This window comes from Sorex araneus, chromosome 6 (assembly GCF_027595985.1).
Source record: "Sorex araneus isolate mSorAra2 chromosome 6, mSorAra2.pri, whole genome shotgun sequence".
Classification (NCBI taxonomy): Eukaryota; Metazoa; Chordata; class Mammalia; order Eulipotyphla; family Soricidae; genus Sorex; species Sorex araneus.
This window is the reverse complement of record NC_073307.1, coordinates 63,438,664-63,457,467: the sequence shown is the minus strand read 5'-3', so window position 1 is coordinate 63,457,467 and position 18,804 is coordinate 63,438,664. Positions and strand designations below refer to the sequence as shown.

At 58.8% G+C, this 18,804-nt stretch overlaps 1 protein-coding gene across 1 annotated transcript in view; it reads left to right on the top strand.

Moving 5' to 3' along the window:
• LOC129405883 (collagen alpha-1(XIII) chain-like) overlaps positions 1–18,804 on the top strand; it is an 844,713-nt gene that overhangs the window by 39,858 nt on the left and 786,051 nt on the right. The window contains exons 4-7 of the mRNA XM_055143572.1: positions 8,704–8,730; positions 11,288–11,323; positions 14,009–14,035; positions 15,932–15,982. Of these exons, the coding sequence (XP_054999547.1) occupies positions 8,704–8,730; positions 11,288–11,323; positions 14,009–14,035; positions 15,932–15,982 (141 nt within the window). The remainder of the gene's footprint in view (positions 1–8,703; positions 8,731–11,287; positions 11,324–14,008; positions 14,036–15,931; positions 15,983–18,804) is intronic.

The following is an 18,804-nucleotide window of genomic DNA, read 5'->3' as shown; positions in this document are numbered from 1 at the left end:
CTCACTCACTCTCAGGAATCCCGGCTGGCCAGCACAGACTAGCCTGGTGCACCTCCAGGCTCTGCCCCGGGAGAAACCAAACCTAAGAAACACACGGGCACCGAGAGGCCGCCTCTGAAGGCCAGGGAGACCCCGAGGCCAGCTTCTCTGTGAAATAGGGTGATCATGTCCACCTCCCCTGGTGTGGCAAAGTGCAACGAGAATGACCATCCTGAGCTTTACTCGGGCCACAAAGTGCAGTTGGGCCTCCTTCAGCATCATTGATGGGTTCCTGAAAGCAACGGCTTGGAATGAGATGAGGAGTAACGGGAGCAGGAGTAAAGCCATTCTGCGCCGTTGTCAGGACTGCTGTCCCCTCACCAGTGTTTCACGGGACCGTGCTGAATGAACCGTTGGTTTATGGAGGGTCATGTCAGTCGGATGAAGGAATTCATGCCCAGCCCTCCACCCCACCCCCCAAGTCACTCTTGCTCCTTAAATTCTTGACTTTGCTTTTTTTCCCCTCTGGAATCTCTCCAGCTTTCTGACACAGGAAACTGTTGACTTCTCAAGGGGAGGAAATGAGTTATTCATCTCAATACCCTCGAGCTTAGTTAGCATGGAGCTGGTGGCTATTTGGGTGTTTGCAGAATGAAGTTCTCCTTCCGCATGGGCCAAGACCGGTGCCCGATTCATGTTTTGTGTGGACATGGCTCAGCACGGCACACTGCGGGCAGCCTTTGTTCCTGTTTGATGAATGAATGAATGAATGAACGGCAAGACCCCTCCCAGGATCTTTTCTGGGAGTCCTTTCCTAAATGTCCCTTCACGGAGGGACAGGCTGCTCAGTTGCAGTCAGCTGAACCATGGACAGAGCTTCCTGGAGGGAGGTGCCGGGGTCTTGTGAAGGCAGGAGGGGCTGACTTCAGCACACGGGGTGTCCCCCTTCCGGGGAGCCCTGCTTAAGACTTCCCAGCAGGCTCCAGGGATCAGGATAGGCTTCTTCTCTCCCTCTGCAGTAGGCCTCGGGGGTCAAGTCGGGTGTCATCCCCCTAGTAGAAGAAGAAGAAGCTTATTAGGAAGACACTTGAATGGGGGGGTCAGACGGCCTGGTGCGACCCCACCCCATCACCTGAATGATCACTAGACTCCCGAGACCTCAGTTATCTGGATGTAGACCCTTCTGGATGACTCTGTCCCTCGGTGTCTGATCAGGGTGACCCATCAGTCAGCAGCTGTGTTACTGAGGGAGCCTGTCACCCTGCAGAGACCTCAGGCAGAGCTGGGTGTCACAGAGCCTCTGGCCTGGTAAAAGCTGGCTGGGGTGGGTGGCAGTTAAATTTTACAGAGGGGCCCTTGGGAATCATCATTGACAGATAAGGACCTGAAAATTTCAGGAGGCTTTTTTTTTTTTTTTAAAGCAGCGGATGTTTATTTGGGCTCAAAGATTTACACTGTTGAGGTCCCCTGATTCAGGGAGAAAACCTAAAAGCCTGTGTGCCTGCCCTAACCGCCCCCCCCCCCACAACCCAGTGGACAACTGGTGGGAAGAGAAAAAGAAAGTAGAGATAAGCAGTTGAATAAAACAGCTGATTCCTGTTAACGAGCTTAAACTATTCTTAACTGTACATAATTGGTTACTAATTCCTTATGGTGAGGATTTAAGGGGAACTTGATTGATTCTGTGCTTGGGCAGAAAATGCCCCTAATTATCAGTTCTCTGATCAGGCAGGCTTTTCAAACAATCATTTGTTTGCTGGTTTTTTTACAGCAATTGTCTAGCACAGAGTAAAGGTCTTGGGTTCTGCGCAAAGGTCTTCGGCACTGTTCAGAGAGAGAGCTAAAGCAAGTTTTTCGTGATGGCTCCTGGCTCCAGTTTTAAAATGGTGTCACAGATATCAACCATTTCTATGGGGGAGAAATGTTTGGGGCAGGAAGCCTTCTTTCCAAATATCTGCCCCCACGTCTCTTCCCTTTCCTGAGTTATAGAGTCAGCTAACAAATAGGGGTTTCTCGTTCCTGAAGTGGTGTGGTGGGGGAGCCCACCTGGAGGAGCCTGACGGGGCCAAAATCCCCTTCAAAGGGAGGGGACACAACAAAGGGAAGTGGAGGGCCCCCAGAGAATGCCGAACTTACGGTGCTTTGTCTTGGCTTCAGAAGTTATAAGGCCAGAATGCCAAGCACTGGCCTTGCATGCAGCCAACCCTGGTTCCATCCCTGGCATTGCTACCTGAGCACTACCGGGTGTTACTAACCTCCCCCATCAAAAAAAACAAGTGATCTGGTGTGGTGGGGCAGGGGACGGCATAACTGGAGACACCGGGTCTGAAGGAAGAAGCCACCGGTCAAGCAGGGCAAATATCTGAACTGGAGGTTTGGAGCAGGATCAGGCCTGCAGGCAGTTTGGGGGTCCCCTTCGAATGAGAGGTGTAGAGAGAGGGGCTATAAGGAGGAGTTCAATCTGTGCCTCGGCTCCTGTCAGCAAGATGGGGAGAACAGAACAGACTCTGTCATTAAAAACACCCAGGATCGCAATGTTTTCCATGAAACTCTGACCCACCTAATAAAACAGCCCTGAATTTAGTTACCAAAAAACCAAAACCAAACAAAATCAAAAACCACCCAGAACCGTGCATGTCAGAACTCAAGGGGCCCTGGTTGAGGGGCCAACCCCAAGCCAGCTTCCCAGCTCCATGGGGGAGACTATGCACAGAGCCCCCCTGGGGGCCCCACCCTGGGACCCAGGGCTGAGTTCTGCCTGCATATGACTGACCTGTCACCACAAGGAGGACACGCCCGCCAGCCAGGAAGCACTGACCCAGCAGGGGGGGCTGGCTTCTCCAGTGTAAGGGGGATTTTTTCCGATTCAGGGTGACATTCCCACTGCCCCTCAGCCTAATGGGTCCCAGATGGCCCCTTGCCTCCCTCCCCCGGTTCCCATCCTGCAGACAGGCCCCTGGGACCTTCCTTCTGGTCACTATACCGCTTGGATTTACCGTCTTCGTCTCACCTCAGTGGCCTCACAGAGGTCAGTCTGAAGGAAGCTGTTTCCTCCTGGATGGGAACCAGGACGTGGAAGCTGGCAGATGGAGGGGAACAGAGGCCAACTTGCGGGACAGGGGGGCAAAGGAGGCCTGAAAAATCTGGCTGAGCTTGAAAGGAGCAAAGGGGGCGGGCGTGGGGGGTGGGGGTGCTCAGGTCAGTCGGACCCTGAAGGTTTTGGTCAGTTCTCAGAGTTCCCATCTTCCTTCTGCTTCTGCTCTAGCGCCCCAACCCCCCACTCAGCCTCCTGCTCCAAGTGGGGAACGTTTGAATGTGGCAGAAAGGAGATAGCCAGCGCTATTGTGGGGGCAGGAGGAGGGAGAGCGAGCAACAACCACCAGGAGCAAAGAAAGAAGCTCAGCGGGAGGAGCGCAGGGTCGGGCAGCTGCCCCAGGAGGGCAGAAATGCTGACTCACTACCTCAGGAAGCTGGACAGCCCCAGGCCTGACAGCAAAAGAGCTGAGAGCCTGGGGCATGAGGAGCCCCATGCAGCCCAGAGGGGGCCCCCCATCTCTGCAATGCCCTTTGAAGCCCGAGTTGGAGAAGGGGCTGTCAGGGAAGCCAACACACTTACTTCCTAGAGCAGTGGGAAACCCCTTCCTGGCAGCCCCTGGAAAATAGTCCCTTCTCCTGACAGGAACTCACTGGATAGCCCACTACTTCTGACAGGAAGCAACTCATTGGATAGACCCCCTCTCCTGATAGAAGAACTCGCTGGATATCCCCCAGTTCCTCTCAGGAACTCACTGGACAGTCCCCTACTCCGGACAGAAAGGAACTCACTGGATAGCACCTCCCCTCCCCAGTCCTGACAGGAACTCACTGGACACTTCCTGAACTAAAGGACTCACTGGACAGCCCCCCGCTCCTGACAGGAACTCCCTAGAGAGCTCCCCTCTCCTGACAGGAAGGAATTCACTGGGTAGCACCTTCACCCCCGCCCGAGTCCTGATAGGAACTCACTAGATAGTCCCCCACTCCTGATAGGAACTCACTGGACAGCCCCCACTGTTGATAGGAAGGAACTCACTGGATAGCTCCTCACTCCTGACAGGAACTCACTGGACAGACCCCAACTCCTGGCATAGGGAATCAGTGGACAGTACCCTTCCCCGCACATCTGATAGGAACTCACTGGACAGCCCCCATTTCCTGACCAAAAGGACTCACTAAACAGCTCCCCACTCCTGACAGGAACTCCCTGGAGAGCCCCCCTCTCCTGACAGGAAGGAATTCACTGGGTAGCCCCACACTCCTGACAGGAGCTCTCTGGACAGACCCCACTCCTGATTGGAATTTACTGAACAGCCCCCCACTCCTGACAGAAAGGAACTCACTGGATAGTCCCCCACTCCTGACAGGAGCTCACTGGACAGTCCCTGACTCCTAACAGAAGAATTCACTGCCCTTCTCTCTCTCTTTCAGGACCGCCTGTAAGTACCGGTTGCACCTGGGCGCCACTGCGGAGATCCCCCACCTTGTGGTAACCGGGCCCCTGGTGGGGACACCGATACTGGCCCCCACTGTCCTCCAGAGGCACCCTGACCCCCTCTGCCCCACTCAGAGGGTCCCTCAGATGGTGCCTCCTTTCTGTTACCAACCCCTCCCCCGCAGGCAGAGCAGGTCCCCAACTTCAGTATGACAGACAGACTGGACTCCCTGTGAGCACAGCCCCTGGGGCTCCCCTATCCCCCCACTCTGGAGTCAAAGAAGAAAGAGCTCATCTTTGGGGCTCAGGCAGCGCCTCCTGGCTGAGGCGCCCTGGCAGGGGTGGGTGGAACTGGTGGTTTTTCTGTGAGAGGGCGGTAGCCTGGCTGTGGGGAGGGAAACACAGAAATTATAGGTGGCATGGAGCAGAGTAAAGCCCAGGGTGACGGGGGCCCCTTCCAGAGAACCTGAGACAGGCCCAAGGAGCCGCTTCCTCAAAGGCTAGGGAAGAGAGGCCAGAGAATGGCTGTGCCGAGAATGGGAGCGTCTCCATGAGGACAGCATTTGATACTCCAACAAAAGGCCTCGAGGCCGCTGTGGGCAGGCCGGTTGGAGCAAGAGTGCGGAGCCCGGCATCAGATCTCAGGAGCCTGAAAGCAGCCATTTCCATATTTCCCTGAGATAAGCCCAGAGCTGAATGCCTGTCTGGGCCCTGAGAAATCTGCCAAGGAGCCCACGCGGGCGGCCCAGCCCGGCCACCTGAGAGCCAGGGTGAGGGAGGGAGTGCCCCCACCTCAGGGCCCGAAAGGAGGCAATGACAAATGGAAGTGGGGCCTCATGTCCACCCCAGAGTCGCCATCCACCTTCTAGAATCTTCTCTGCCCATGGGCTAACCCCTCGCCTCTCTTGGGGATGAGTCCTTACCTCCCATGTGGCTGGGGCTGCCCCACACCTCTGGGCCAAGTGCCCGTCCTTCTGAGAGCTTGAGGTGGCCTCTTCAAAGAAGTCCCAAGCTGCCTGTCCAGGGTGAGCAAATGAGGGGGAAGTGTCCACAGCAAGGCCATGCCCATATGTCCACACTCAGCCTGGCGTCCGCGGGACTCCTGACTTGACCCACTCTAGCCGAGGAGGCAGGGGCATCCGGCCAGGCAGAAACGGTCCCCCTCATTTTGTTGTCCCTTTGCGGCAAAGACAGTCTGAGGCCAGAGGCAGGACAACCTGGCAAGGTAGCGCTGGGGCCGTGGCTGGCTGCTCCCCTCTGAGGGCTTCTCAGGGGCCCTGACAGGGGCTGCTGCATTCCAGGTGGAAACCAAATCGGGGCCAGTGCCCCGAGGAGGGTATGCTTAGGTGTCTGCAGTGCAGATGTAGCTGGTCACCGACATGCTAATGTTACCCTGTACTTCTTCACCCCATGGGAAAGCTGCACTCAGGCTGACATTTGCAGAGAATGTCTTAGGGATGGGATCTGGCCGGGGGGGGGGGGGAGGGCGGGGCTCGAGCCCAGGAATCAGCTATTTCTTTCTCCGGAGAGAAACAGGAGCTGTCAGACTTGGTTGAGTGGGATTCTCGCTGTGCCAGGCACTCCTGAGTGTCCCAGGATGCGGTGTAGCCACTGGGCACTAGAGCTCTGCCGTCTCTAGCTGTGTGACCTTGAGTTATTTACCCGCCTCTGTGCTTAACTTTTCTCATCTGAGAAATGGGATAACAATCTCATGTGCCTAATCAAGGCATATAGTTGTGTGCCTGTGTGTGTGTATACACATTTATTTGCATGTAGGGTTTTTGGGGTTTGTTTTTGTTTGGGGACCACACCCAGTGATGCTCAGGGGTTACTCCTGGCTCGGTACTCAGGAATTACTCCTGGCAGTGCTTGGAGGACCACCCCTCTGAGGGGTGCTGGGAATCGAATCCAGGTTGGTTGCATGCAAGGCAAGTGCCCTACCTGCTCCCATATATATATAGGGGGTTTTTTTCTACTTAAAACAAATTATTCCTAGGAATGGAGGCTTGCCTAGGTGTCCCTGAACAGTCCTTTCATGCTTTTTTTGTTTTATTCCCAGTGTCTTTAGTACTAAGTACCTCATGTGTTTCTAGCCCACTTTATATCAAGAAACATTTTGGGGTGGTTCACGAACAGAAAATTGAGTCGGTGGGGTGGGTGGAAGTCAGGAAACGCTGCACTGAGGGACTCAGGGGCTCCCATGCCCCATGAGGGACAGAGGAGGGGGAAGCAGAGGTGCGGGCACAGAGCTGCAGGGAGCTCAGAGCGGCCTGGCCTCTAGGGTCGCACCCCGGGCCCCATCTGGGTCAGTCCCGAGGGGAAGGTCCTGTCCGGACAAGGTAGGGCACTCACGGCCCTGCTCTGGAAGACGGAGCCCTTCCCCGGACACGGAGGCAGGAGGGGCTATCCCAGGCCCCAGCCACTCCTCTTCTCTGGCAGCCTCGGGCTTGGGTCTGTGCCCAGACTCTGGTTAAGGAGGATGCTGGTGCCGGGCTGGCTTGGTGGGGGTCTGGGGCGGCAAGAGGCTGGTCCCTGTGCTTCCTGTGTCTGCCCTCGGGCCCTGTCGCCTGCCAGTCTGAACTGAGCTCAAAGCACGGGACACAATCCCCTGCATGGGAGCTACCAGAATCTTCCAGCAGAATTTTCAGTGAAATCCAGCAGAGGGAGGGGGATGGAAATGGGTCGTGTCCAGGAGGGCGCTGTCCAGTCTCCCCCAGGGCCCCCTGAGCTTGGCTCTCGGTCCAGAGTGAGTGTGTCTGAGCCCACTTCGCCTGCTGTGAGGGGCCGATCTCGAGGCCCCCAGCACCCCAGCCGCCCCCTGCTGTCAGTGGGCAAAGTGGGGCTGGAGCGTGGGAGGGGGAGATGTCCCAGCCAGCCCCCGTCGGTCCTTCTGCCCTCCAGGCCTCTCCTCAGCCACTCACATTCTTCACTCCTTGCAGCACATGTGGATGTGATTGCTCTCCCTTTTATGAGATGAGGAAACCGAGGCACGGGAAGGCCAAGCAACTTGCTCAAAAGGTCACTGAGCGGCAAAGCCAGAATTTGCAGAGGGGCAACCGATGCGGGTCAGCCCTGCTGTGCCCCAGAGCCAGACCCCCCGCCTCTACCAACCAACCCTGCTCCGGCCAGAAACCCTTCCCGGGGCTCTCTGCCAATGCCAGGCGCGACCTGGTGCCCCGCTGAGACAGCTCCAGGGGCAGCTTCTCAGCCACTCTCTGGTCCAAACACACAGTGTTCCGGGGTCCCAAGCTGTGTCCTTTGGCTCTTAGCATGCCAGTAAGAATTGGCTTCAGGCATAGGTTTTGCTCTTTTCTTCTATGGGGGGAGATGTCACATCATTCTGTGGAGTCTTTAGACTGTGCCCAGAATTGTGCTAAGCAGGAGGATGGGGGTCCCACAGAAGGGATTTGGGATGAACATGTGGTCGGTGGGGTCAGGCTCCCCCTGTTTCCTGGGACCCCAGAGAGGCTGGGGCCAGCCCAGCTTCCCACCCAACACTGACCCATCCTGCAGAGAGACGTCCAAAGTGAGTAGAGGCTTGCCCTCACTGTCCCCACCAAGAGGGGAGGCTCCCTGGGCCCCCTGCCCTCTGACCTGGCTCCTCTGTCATTAGTTCTGACGTGGCAGGTTCCACGGCCGCCACCTCACAGACCTGCTTCACCACAACTGGCTCCTGGGTGACAGGGCAGGGCGCCTGCCCCCTTCTCCCTCTGGGCCCTCTCTCAGGCTAGCACAGGCATGCATGGGGGTGCCCAGAATAGAGGTGCTGAGACAGAAAAACTCAGAGAGGGGGCATGCTCATCTCTCTGTACCCTGTACCTCCCCTGGGCCTGGCCTGGAGAGGATCCCCCATGTTATTTATTTTGTGAATAAATAAATTTGTGACTGAGTGAAATGAATGAATGAATGAGTGAGGTGAGTGAGTGAATAAATGAATGGTTGAGTGAATAAGTGAACAATTGCGTCAATGCATGAATGAGTGAATGATTAAATAGGTGAGTGAATGAATGAGTGAATAAATGAATGGTTGCGTCAGTGCATGAATAAGTGAATGATTAAATGGGTCAGTGAATGAATGAATGAATGAATGAGCAAGTGAGTGAATCAGTGAGTGCCAGAAGGGAAGCTTAGTGTCCAAGACCTTCTCTTCACACGGGTCCTAAGTCGCAGAGACTCGTGGGGCCTCGCGCAGACCCCCTGAGATTCCAGTCACTGGCCTTTGTCAGCTTCTCTTTCTTCCCCGTTTCTTTCAGGGCCCAGCTGGGAAGCCCGGCCTCCCGGTAAGCTCCTCTCATTTCTCCCTTCCTTTTACTTGGCTTTCCCCTGTGCGGGTGGCCATGCTGGGGGGCTGCTGCCTGCAGGGGTCCCTGGGTGAGAGACCATCCTCTGGAATTGCTGAGACTGAGGGTGCCGCCTCCTCTGAGCCAGGAGTCTGCACCGGTCACTTCAGTTCCTTCAGCCCCTCCGGGGCCACCCCTAGCGGGCTGTCGACCTTAGCATGGGTAGACAAGGGCAGCCAGGGGCCTCCTGCGAAGCACCCGCCCCCCACCGCCCCTCAGCCTGTCCTCCCCGGTGAGAGGAACCCCGAGAATTCGGTGCCCCTCCCATCATCATCCCTGAGCTCTGCCAAGGAGCTGGGAAAGCTGGTCGGAAATCAGAGACTGTGGTTCAGAAGCAGACGCTGAGTGGGAGGCTCTGGCTCCCGGCCCCACCGGCCTCTGCCGTCCCCATTCGTGTGACTCTCCGAGCACTCAGTGAAATGGGCTTTGTTCTTCCCGCTTTATGGATGAGGACAAGACCCATGGGTAGAGATACCTTGTCTGACTGTCCAGGCGGCCGCTGTAAGATGCTGGGGCCTGGTCCCGGGCCAAAGGGCCAGTTCCTGTGCTCAAGAGCCAGCCTGGGGGAGATCTTCTGAGACCCTTGGACGGCGGCTCTGAGCAGGGGCCTTAGTACTGGGTACCAGGGGCCCGTTCATGGGGGGCGACTTGGGTAAAATCCCACGGTCAGTCAGAGGGCCGATGCGAGGCACAGAGAGCGTGAGGCAAAACAGTCTTTGCCTCCCTCCACCTAAGTCCCCTTCCAAAGCTCCCAGGCCCTCCTCAGCACCTCTCCAGCCCCGTCGCTCCTTTAGGCACGATTCATACAGTCACCTCTTGAGTAGCCCAGCAGCTTCTAGAATGCATGCCCAGCAGTGACTTTCTCCATAAAATGCGTGTGGGAGGATGTTTGGCCAGACAAGGAAAAAATCTCCCCTGATGCAGGAGCCCCGGAGCAAAGGAGGATGGGGAAATTGGTCTCAGAATCCAGGGAGGGGAAACCAGGTGACTGGGGGGCACGTGGGCAGGCCAGACCAGGCTGCTGCTGACAACAGCCACCTTGAAAAAGCATTTGGGGCAATTCCCAGATCAGAGAGTGTGCAGTTTCCAGCCGCCGGCCCTTCCACGCCTGCCCCTCACCCATGGTTTACAGCCCCCGACTGCAAAGAACATTAGTATTTCAAAGATACCAAAACACATACTCTGAAATAGCGTTCACAAGCCCCAGAGTGAGTGGGCCATGGAATGTCACAGTCAATGGCCCGTGGGCCTGGCAGCCTCAGCAGTGAGGTGGGGTCTCTTCCCCCACAGGAAGGGATGGGGGGGACGGACCCAGAGAAGAGTCACTGGTTCTGGCCCCTGTCAGCCCAGGGAGTGCCACAAGCAGACTTGCTATGAAGGTCAGTAGCGCAGGAGCCAGGCACTGGGGTTAGCTTGCCGACAGCGTCCACGGGATATCCCAGCAGCCCCTGCAAGACCCAGTTGGTCACAGAAGCTCAGGAGACACTGGTCAGTGCTGCCTTCGGCCTCCCTTTGGGAAAGTCTGATCCCGTCACCCAGACCCAGTTAACCAGATCCGCATCTCAGAACCCACTGCTGGCTCTGATGTGTCTACCTGTATCTCGGGGTGCTAATTGTCCTTGGAGGCATCTTGCCTCAGCAGGGTCAACACGCACAGGATCGCCCCAGGAGCGTCCGAAGCCTTGGGACACATGCCCCCAGATCTCTCCTACACCCCCGGCCCCTCACAAATCCTCTGATTGTTTGGCCGTCTTCAGTGTCTGTCCTTCCAGGCTCTTAGTGAAACCCAGGCTCCACCGGAGACTTGATGATGTCCGCACACATGATTGCAAAAAAAGATTTTTCTACCCAGGGGGAGGGACAAAACGTAGTAAGCAGATTTCCAGAGCAAGAAGAGGTCAGTCCTGGCCACAAAGCCCAGCCGTTCCCTCAGTACCCCCGAACACGACATCGGTGGGCTTCGTCCCCTGGTTCTTTGTCCCTCCTGTGCCCCGAGTGGCCGTGAGAAAGGACTGTAGGGCTGAACTGTCCCTGATGCTTCCTCAGCTGGGACCCGGAAGGGGTCTAGGAAGTGTGGGCACAGCTCCCTCGCTCTGGCAGGATCAGCCCTGGAGCAGTGATCCCCCCACCGGTCTTGTGGCAGTGCCACTCAGCCCAGCTCTGGGCCCAGAAGGTGAGTGTCCAGGCCAGCGCTGGGATGTTTGTGGACACAAAAATGAAAGGAAGAAAGGGCCTGGGGTCCTTGATGAAATGCACAGGGAAACTGAGGTCCAAGCTGAGGACCAGACCCATCTTCGGGGGTTCTTTCCCTGGCACCCCCCTATGCCAGGAGGGCAGAGCAGAAAATGAGCGGGATGGTGGCTGGTTGAAGCTGTGGGCAAGCTCGCCCACACAACCCCTGGGCATCCTCTTTGCTATGTGGGGTGAGGAGGGGTGCCTGGGGTCTTTGCACGTGGCCCAAACCACTAAATCTAATTGTTTCTGCCTCCTTCATCAGGGTGACAAAGGTGCCATTGGGATGCCAGGACGTGTGGTGAGTTCGTGCATGCTCTGCTGTTCGGCACTTAACCGCTTGCTTGCCCACACTGGCCTGTCCTCCACACCATGGCAGGGGACACCCAGACCCTCCTTCCCCCTAGAGAGAGCCAGGCTTGGAAGGACATTTCAGACCTCGTCTACCACTGTGTTCCCACCTGCTTACGGGGCAAAGGGCCAATCCCAGGGGGAGAGAGGTAGGAGCCCCCCTGGACCGGGCGAGGACTCCCACCGCTCTGTCCCTGCCCCCGAAACTGCAGCCTAGTCTCAGTCTCAGTGAACAGGCACTGCCTCGGGGCCCCTGCCCTAGAGCCAGCCTCCAGGCTAGATGAGTGGTCCAACGTGCCAGGTTCTGGCAGAAAAGCAAAGATGCCCCAGAGGTGAGAAGTGCGGCCTAGGAGGTGCTCCCTGCACCCCAGTTTTCCCTGGAAGCCTCCGGGCGATGGTCTCAGCAGCCTAGGAAGGGCAGTGCAGGCCTCCCAGTGGCCTGAGGTGGTCGTGGCCACACTGGCTCAGGGACGATGAACCTCCCCCTGTGCTTCTCCACGTGCTTTGCTTAGAACCCCCACCCCCTACCCCGAACCCCGTTTCTGAACTGTGTTGGCCCTACCCCTGCTCTGATATTCTTGTTTGGCTTTGTTTGGGGGCCACACCCAGCAATGCTCAGGGCTTACTCCTGGCAGTGCTCGGGGGACTATATGGGATATTGAGGGGGTTGAACCTGGGTCAGCCACATGCAAGGCGGAGCTCTACCCATGGTCCTATCACTGCAGCCCAGATTTTTTAATGAATTTGGGTTTTGTGGCACACCAGGCAATGTTCAGGGCTTTCTCCTTACTCTCTACTCAGGGATCACTCATGGCAGTGGTTGGGGGGCTTCAGGGGTGGAACCCCGGTCCATCGTGAACAAGGCAAACAAGCGCCCTGTGTGCTGTATTATTGCTCTGCCCTGGCCCTGGCATTCTTTTGTGAGTTTGCTGGCCTGCTGCCGAGAGCAGCAAAAGGTGTCTGAGTCTCAGCAAACACATGACAGGGTGGCTGCCCACTGGGCCTGGCATGGAGGAGTCTGACCCGCTCGGCCTGTGGGTCACCCTAAGAGCAGCAGGAGGCGGGTGCAGAGCACGCGCTTATTTTTCACATGGGGAAACTGAGGTATTAGGTCTACCCCGAAGTCCTTTCCTGGCAGGAAGTGGCTGCCGAGGACTTGAACCCAGGCGGCAGCCAGACCCCAGCCCTGTGCTCTTGGCCCTGACCTTGGCCTGTTCTCAGGAGGATGCAGCCTGCAGGGCTAAGTTCTAGAAGCCAGGACCTTTCCGAGTTGAAAAGTGACCCCTGTCCCAGAGCTCTGAGGTCCTCACGGCAGCTGTGGGTCCGAACCCGAGGCCAGGGGCCCCGAGCAAGCCCCTTGCCGGGAGACCCTCTCCCCACTTGCCACACGGGAGCTCCCACCCACCCTGGCCCATCCCTGACTGCCCCGCTGCCCTGGGTCCCGCCAGCCTGTCTGGGCACTCAGCTGGCCCGGGGCTGGGGCATTGCTGGGCTCTGTCCCTGGTTCTGTCACTGCCCGGTTCTGGCCTGCCGTGGCAGGGCCCCCTCTCCCTCCAGGAAAATATTCCCAAGCTGCTTTGGGCCTTTCCTACTGCTGTGCCCTTGAGAATGTGACAATGGGCCCATTTGGCGGCCTGGGGGGAGGCCTGACCTGAGAAGGCCTGGGGTGGCCAGTGGGCCCTTCTGTGGTCCCCAGTGGCCACCGTCTCTGGACAAGGTGGAGAAAGGCTCTCTAGCCACTAGTGTCGGTGGACATCGGGACCCGAGGGAACCCCCAGTTTCCTTTCAGCCCCATGCTCTGTCCTCCTGTGTGCTGCCCTGTGGCCCCAGGCCCTCATGTCCCCACCAAGGCCTTAGCTGATGCCCAGCTGACCAGCCAACTATGGGCCCAACTCACCTACAGGCCCTGTGGCCAGGGCTTCAGCAGGTTTCCAGACCTGGGAAGGCCTGCCATTCTCTCTCTCTCTCTCTCTCTCTCTCTCTCTCTCTCTCTCTCTCTCTCTCTCTCTCTCTCTCTCTGTGTGTGTGTGTGTGTTTCTCTCACTGTTTCTCTCACTCTCTGTGTTTCTCTCTCAATCTCTGTATCTCTTACTCTGTCTTTCTCTCTCTCTCATTCTGTCTCTCTCACTCTCAGTCTCTCTCACTCTTTTCCTGTCACTCTTGCTCTCTGTCTCTCCCTTGTTCTCTCCTGCTTTCTCTCTTCTCTCACTCTCTTGATCTCTGTCCCTCTCTGTCTCTCACTCTCCTATTCTCTCACAGGCTCTCTTTCTAGCCTTTGTAGATACAAGACACATGCACACACACACATGCACGCACACACGCGCATACACACATGTACGTGCAAATACATGCATGCACACCCACGCGTGCGCACATGTTCTCTGTGTCTCCGGCCCGTTTCTCTCCCCAGAGTGCCCTGCAGGGCTGGCGGGGGAGGCCTTAGCTGCCTGCGGCTCTGCCGGCCGGGGTGGGACCCTGTGTCGGCATCTGTGCTTCGTTTGGTCTCCTGTTTCACGGTGGAGCTCTGTGGTTGGTCCTTGTGCCGGGCCCAGATGCCGTGTGCGTGCCTCTCTCATCCTCTTTTTTTTCTCCCCGCTCTGCTCCCCGTACCCCGCGTTGCATGTGGCCGCCCCAGGGAGTAAAGGGCCAACCAGGCGAGAAGGTGAGTCCACAAGTCCACATGGGTCCTCCTGCCCTCCGCCCCGGCCTCCCCCCTCCCAGTGGACTCTCCTGGCCCCCCCGGCCTGCACTGCCCCCAGCCTCCCGAGCAGCCTCCTGTGACCCAGTTTCCTAACAGCTTCCACACGAGTCTCAGGACTCCTGGGCCGCCGTCCCAGCTCCCCTGTCCCAGTGGAACTGTCTCTGGCCGGGGCTGCACAGGCCTGGTTCCTGCCCAAAGGCATCGCCCTGCACGAGGCAGAAGCCCAGAGCTGCTTGGCTGGCGTCATCCCTGCCACCCCGGGTGCTCCGGGCTGACAGACTCCCTTGGGGCTGCCTCAGGGCTGCAGGGCTGGAGCCTGTTGGGAAGCCGGAGCCCCAGGTCGCAGGGCTGGGACGTTGGTTCTGGGTTCTCCAGGGTTCTTCTGGGTTCTCCAGAGGGGGTGAGCAAGGCCTGGAGGCCTCCTGTGCCCGCTCAGGGCCCCCGTATGTGCCCTGCGCTGAGGACCCCACAGAGACCCCCAGATCTGAAATACGAGTAGCCCCACGGTCACCTCAGCTGCCCCCAGCTTGTCACTCCACATCTCCAGAGCATTGCCCCTTTCTCCCCGTGACCCATGCCTGACACTGGCCGCCCAGGAACGCCCGGCTGCTCCCTGTCCTATAAGGAAACTGAGGCACAGAGAGGCAGATTCACATACCCAGAATCACACAGCAGAAAGAGGCAGAGGCAGAGACAAGCCCTCGTGGACCCAACTCCAGACTGGGGCCCCCCAAACGAATGACTGGCCAGGCCCCTCTGCTGAGGCCCAAGACCCCACAGCTGTGTGAGGACCAGAGTCCAGGTCTGCTTGGGCCGGGTGACCCTGAAAGCACCCCCAGGCTCTTTCGGATGTTCCCCATGTTCCTGTGAGGCAGGTGCCTTGTTGGGAGGGGGAGGGAGAGAGAGGGAGGGAAAGAGGGAGAGGAGGGAAAGAGGGAGGGGGGGAAAGAGAAGGAGTGAGAGAGGGAGAGGGAGAGAGAGGGAGAAGGAGAGGAAGCACAGCACCTCTCCCTGCAGGGTGCTCTGGAGCCCATACCCAGTAGCTTGTGGGAAAGTGACAGAGTATGTGCAAAGGCCCGTGAGTCAGCCCTGGCCCCTGGGTGCCCTGAGGACCACAGGCAGCGCCTGGCGCAGCAGAATCAGGGTCCTGGACATTTTCATGCCCTGGGACCCTTGGTCAGAGGGCTGCCCTGGCGCCCCCGCTGGGGTGGGGGAGGGGACCCTGACTCCCCGGGCTGGGCACAGTCCATAGTCTCACCCACTCTCAGCACAGCCCATTTGTCCTTCTCCCGTCACCCCAGCCCTGCCCCCCCTGCACACGCGCATTTAGCTCCTGCTCCACTTCCACCTGCACTTGTTGCTCCCAGAACCCCCCGCCCCGGAGGCTGTGGGTCCCTCCCGGCCCCATGACTGGGCACAGAGGGTCCCTCGGGCCGACGCTGTGCGGGATGGGCTGCTAGCACCATGGTGTGTCTCTCGGCCTCCACCTACAGGGCTGTCCTGGGACGAACGAACCTTGGGGGCTTTGGGATGGACGTGATGAGTGGGAGCAGGTGGGCGGCCACGGGGGCAGGCCACCGCTGAGCTGAGTGTCCCCCAGTCCCCTTGCCATGCGCCTGCCCCCTCCCTGGGTTCCGTGCCCTCCTCCTTCGGCCCCCCGCCCTCTCCCTTCCCGCCCCGCACAGTTCCTCTCCTCTCCCCAGCCACTTCTCCTGGGCCCCCTCCTCACCCCTGCAAACACTTCCTCCTTCCCTGGCCTCCCCGTGTCCCCCTGGTCCACTTCCCTACCTACCGCCTCCCCCACTCCTCCTCTCCTTACTGCCCTGCCCCCCTTCTCTGCACCCCTCTCTCCCACAGGGGGCCCCAGGCGACGCCGGGATGTCCATCATCGGCCCTCGCGGCCCCCCTGTAAGTGGTTTTGCTCTTCTTGGAGGTGGTGAGTTAATGTAAAGGGTCTGGGGGTGGGGAGGAGGGGGGACGGGGAGGGCCGGCCGCCCCCATGTGATGTGATCCCTGGGCCGGGCTTCTGTTGATGTTACAGAAAGTGGCCTGCCGAGATGTCCCTAAATTACAGCCTCTCCGCCCCCCCCCCCCCGAGCCAGCCCTGACACAGCAGCAGCTGCGAGGCGGCCCCGCTGTTTACACGCGGAGGAAGGAGCCGGCTCCTCCTGGGGGTGCAAGGGTGCGGGGTGGGCGCTCCAGCTGTCCCGGGAATGAGTCTTGTTTCGGGAAGCCCCGGGAGCAGGTACCCAGAACCCAGAGTCACTGGCCTGGCACCTCCTCCCGGTCTCGGCAGCCCCCAGCCCCCATCTTGGGGACGCCCTGGGCCTGGCCCGTGGCTAGGGGTTTGGGAAACAGAGACCCTCTCTTTGGCCAGGACAGCTGGAGGGGACCCAACGTGAGTGACTGAGTGGACGGGCAGCTTTTCTCACAGACACAGCACCAGCCACTCCTAGCAAACCGAGTGGGAGCACCCCAGGCCCCCTGAGAAGGGGAAGCCAAGGGCCAGAGGAGCAGTGGTGCGGGCGGAGCCCCACTTAGCATCTGAGATGGGGTTTGGGCCCAGCATAGACACGGTAGCCCTGAGTCTGGCTTACTGGCCCCACCCTGGCACGTCACCCAGGCCAGCCCCCAGGCTTGCACCCCAGGCGGCTGTGCTGGGCAGAGGCTAAGGTCCTCTGGGCGGTTCAGATACCCAGAAAGTGCGAGCCAGTGGCTTGACGGCTCATGCAGGCTTAACCCCATTGCCATAGCTGACCCCCTTGCCCCTGGCCACCGCCCCTGTGAGCTGGATGGGGGCACCGTGGCATGAGTGTCCCGAGGTCACTTGCTTTTGATAAAAGTGAGGTTTAGCAGGGGGCCAGGGGTGTCACGCAAGGCCACAGAGGAAGGAGAGAGTCCCAGGGTGCCACTGGGAGGTGGGACGGGAGAGTGATGCCCAATGCAGGCGGCCCTGGGCGCCATCTCTGACCATCAGCTCTCGCCATGCTGGGCACCCCAGGGCTCAGCCCCTGCTGGACGCATTGCCAGCAGAAGCCTGCCAGTACCCCTAAATGTGGCATGGCCCCACAGCTGGACACATAGAAACCTAACCAGGACCCACCTCCTGCCTGGGGTGACTCACTGAGCACTAGCAGCATCCCAGGCTGGGCAGCTGTCATGGCCTAGACCAAGGAGACAGGCACCTTGCCCACTTGGGCCTTGTTCTCTCTGACCCACCCACCGGCCTGTTTTGCAGAGGAACACTGGGCATGTGGTCACCCCATAGACAGGGCTGGAGTCTTTGGGCCCGGCTGGCAGTCATCACAAAACCAGTGTTCCTGCTGCCTTCTCCTTCCGTCCCTGCTAAGCTCTACCCTGCCAAGGCCGTTCACCTGAAGGAAAGGCCCGTCTTCCCTGCGGGTGCTCAGAGACTGTTTATGGCACCGGGAGCTTCCCAAAGCCCAGTGTCCTCTGCCGGGGCCCGTGTCTGTGCCCACCACCTAGAGGACTGGGGCCACTGTGCTTTCCTCGCGGAGCCCCTGGACATAGGGCCTTTGGCTCTCGCGGGCAAATTCTCGGTGGCTAGTGTTGGCCAGGAGTTAAGCACCTTTCCAGGAAGATCCCAGAATAAATGCCACTGGCAGAACCCGCCATGCCACTCTCAGGACGCACCTGCCCCCACTCTGGAGCTGGCTAAGGGTCTGTGCAGAGGAGAAGCCACCCAGAGGGTGGCTCCCGTTACAGAGGGGAGTCTAGAGTGCTGTGCCCGGTTAAGTCAGGGGTGCCCGGGGCTGCAGAGGCTGGCTCGGCAGGCACAAGTAGGGCCTCAGGCGCGTCCCCCACCTCAAGGGGACTGTGTCCACTCCCTGAACACCTCCATAGTCGCCGCAGGGGCCAGGAGGAGCTGTCTGGCCCTCCAGACCCCCTGCACGTGGAGGCGGTCCGAGTCGGGTCTCCTCGTCTGTGAGGACTTTGAAATCTTCATGTGCCTGCTACTGCCCAGCCCTCCCGAGCTGGCGACAAGGAGGATCCCAGGCCATGCTGTGGGAGAAATGGGCCGTTCCTTCCGGAAGAAAGCGAGGGCGAGGCGGTGAGCTGTGAGGAAGGTCTATGCACAAAGGCCCACGACGGGAGGTTGTGAGTCGGCCCTCCCTCCTGAGAGTGTGGGGAACACAGCCACGGGGGCACGGGAAGCCAGAAGGAGCAGCCAGTGCTGCTGTTGTGTCAAGGAGCGTGTGTGGCATGTGTGTGGGGTGTGCGTGAAAGTGTGTGCATGCGTGTGTGTGGAGTATGCGTGGGCTCCCGGAGGGCAGACTCTGGCCCTGCACAGACTCTGGCCCTGGCTACATGTAGACGAGACGGGTGAGATGATGGGCTTTTGTTTGGTTTTAGAGCCAGACCCAATGATGCTCAAGGCTCTCTCCCAACCCTGCACACAGGAATCACTCCTAGAAGTGCTCAGGGGACCATATGGAGTGCCAGGGATCAAACCTAGGTAGACCAAGTGCCAAGCAAGAGAGCCCTCGGTGCTGCACTATCTCTCTGGCCCTGGAGAGATATTGGGGAGCTGTCAAGGGTGGTGCTGAAGAGAGAAAGAGGAATTGCAGTACTCCTGACTGCGGGCTGAGTGGGTGTGTATCTGTGGGGTGGCAGGTTCGGGCAGTAGAAAGTGTGGCACGTTGAATGTGGAATGTTCAGAATGTTTGGAGCCTCCACGGAGGTGTCTGACAGCCGGGAACAGGTGCCGT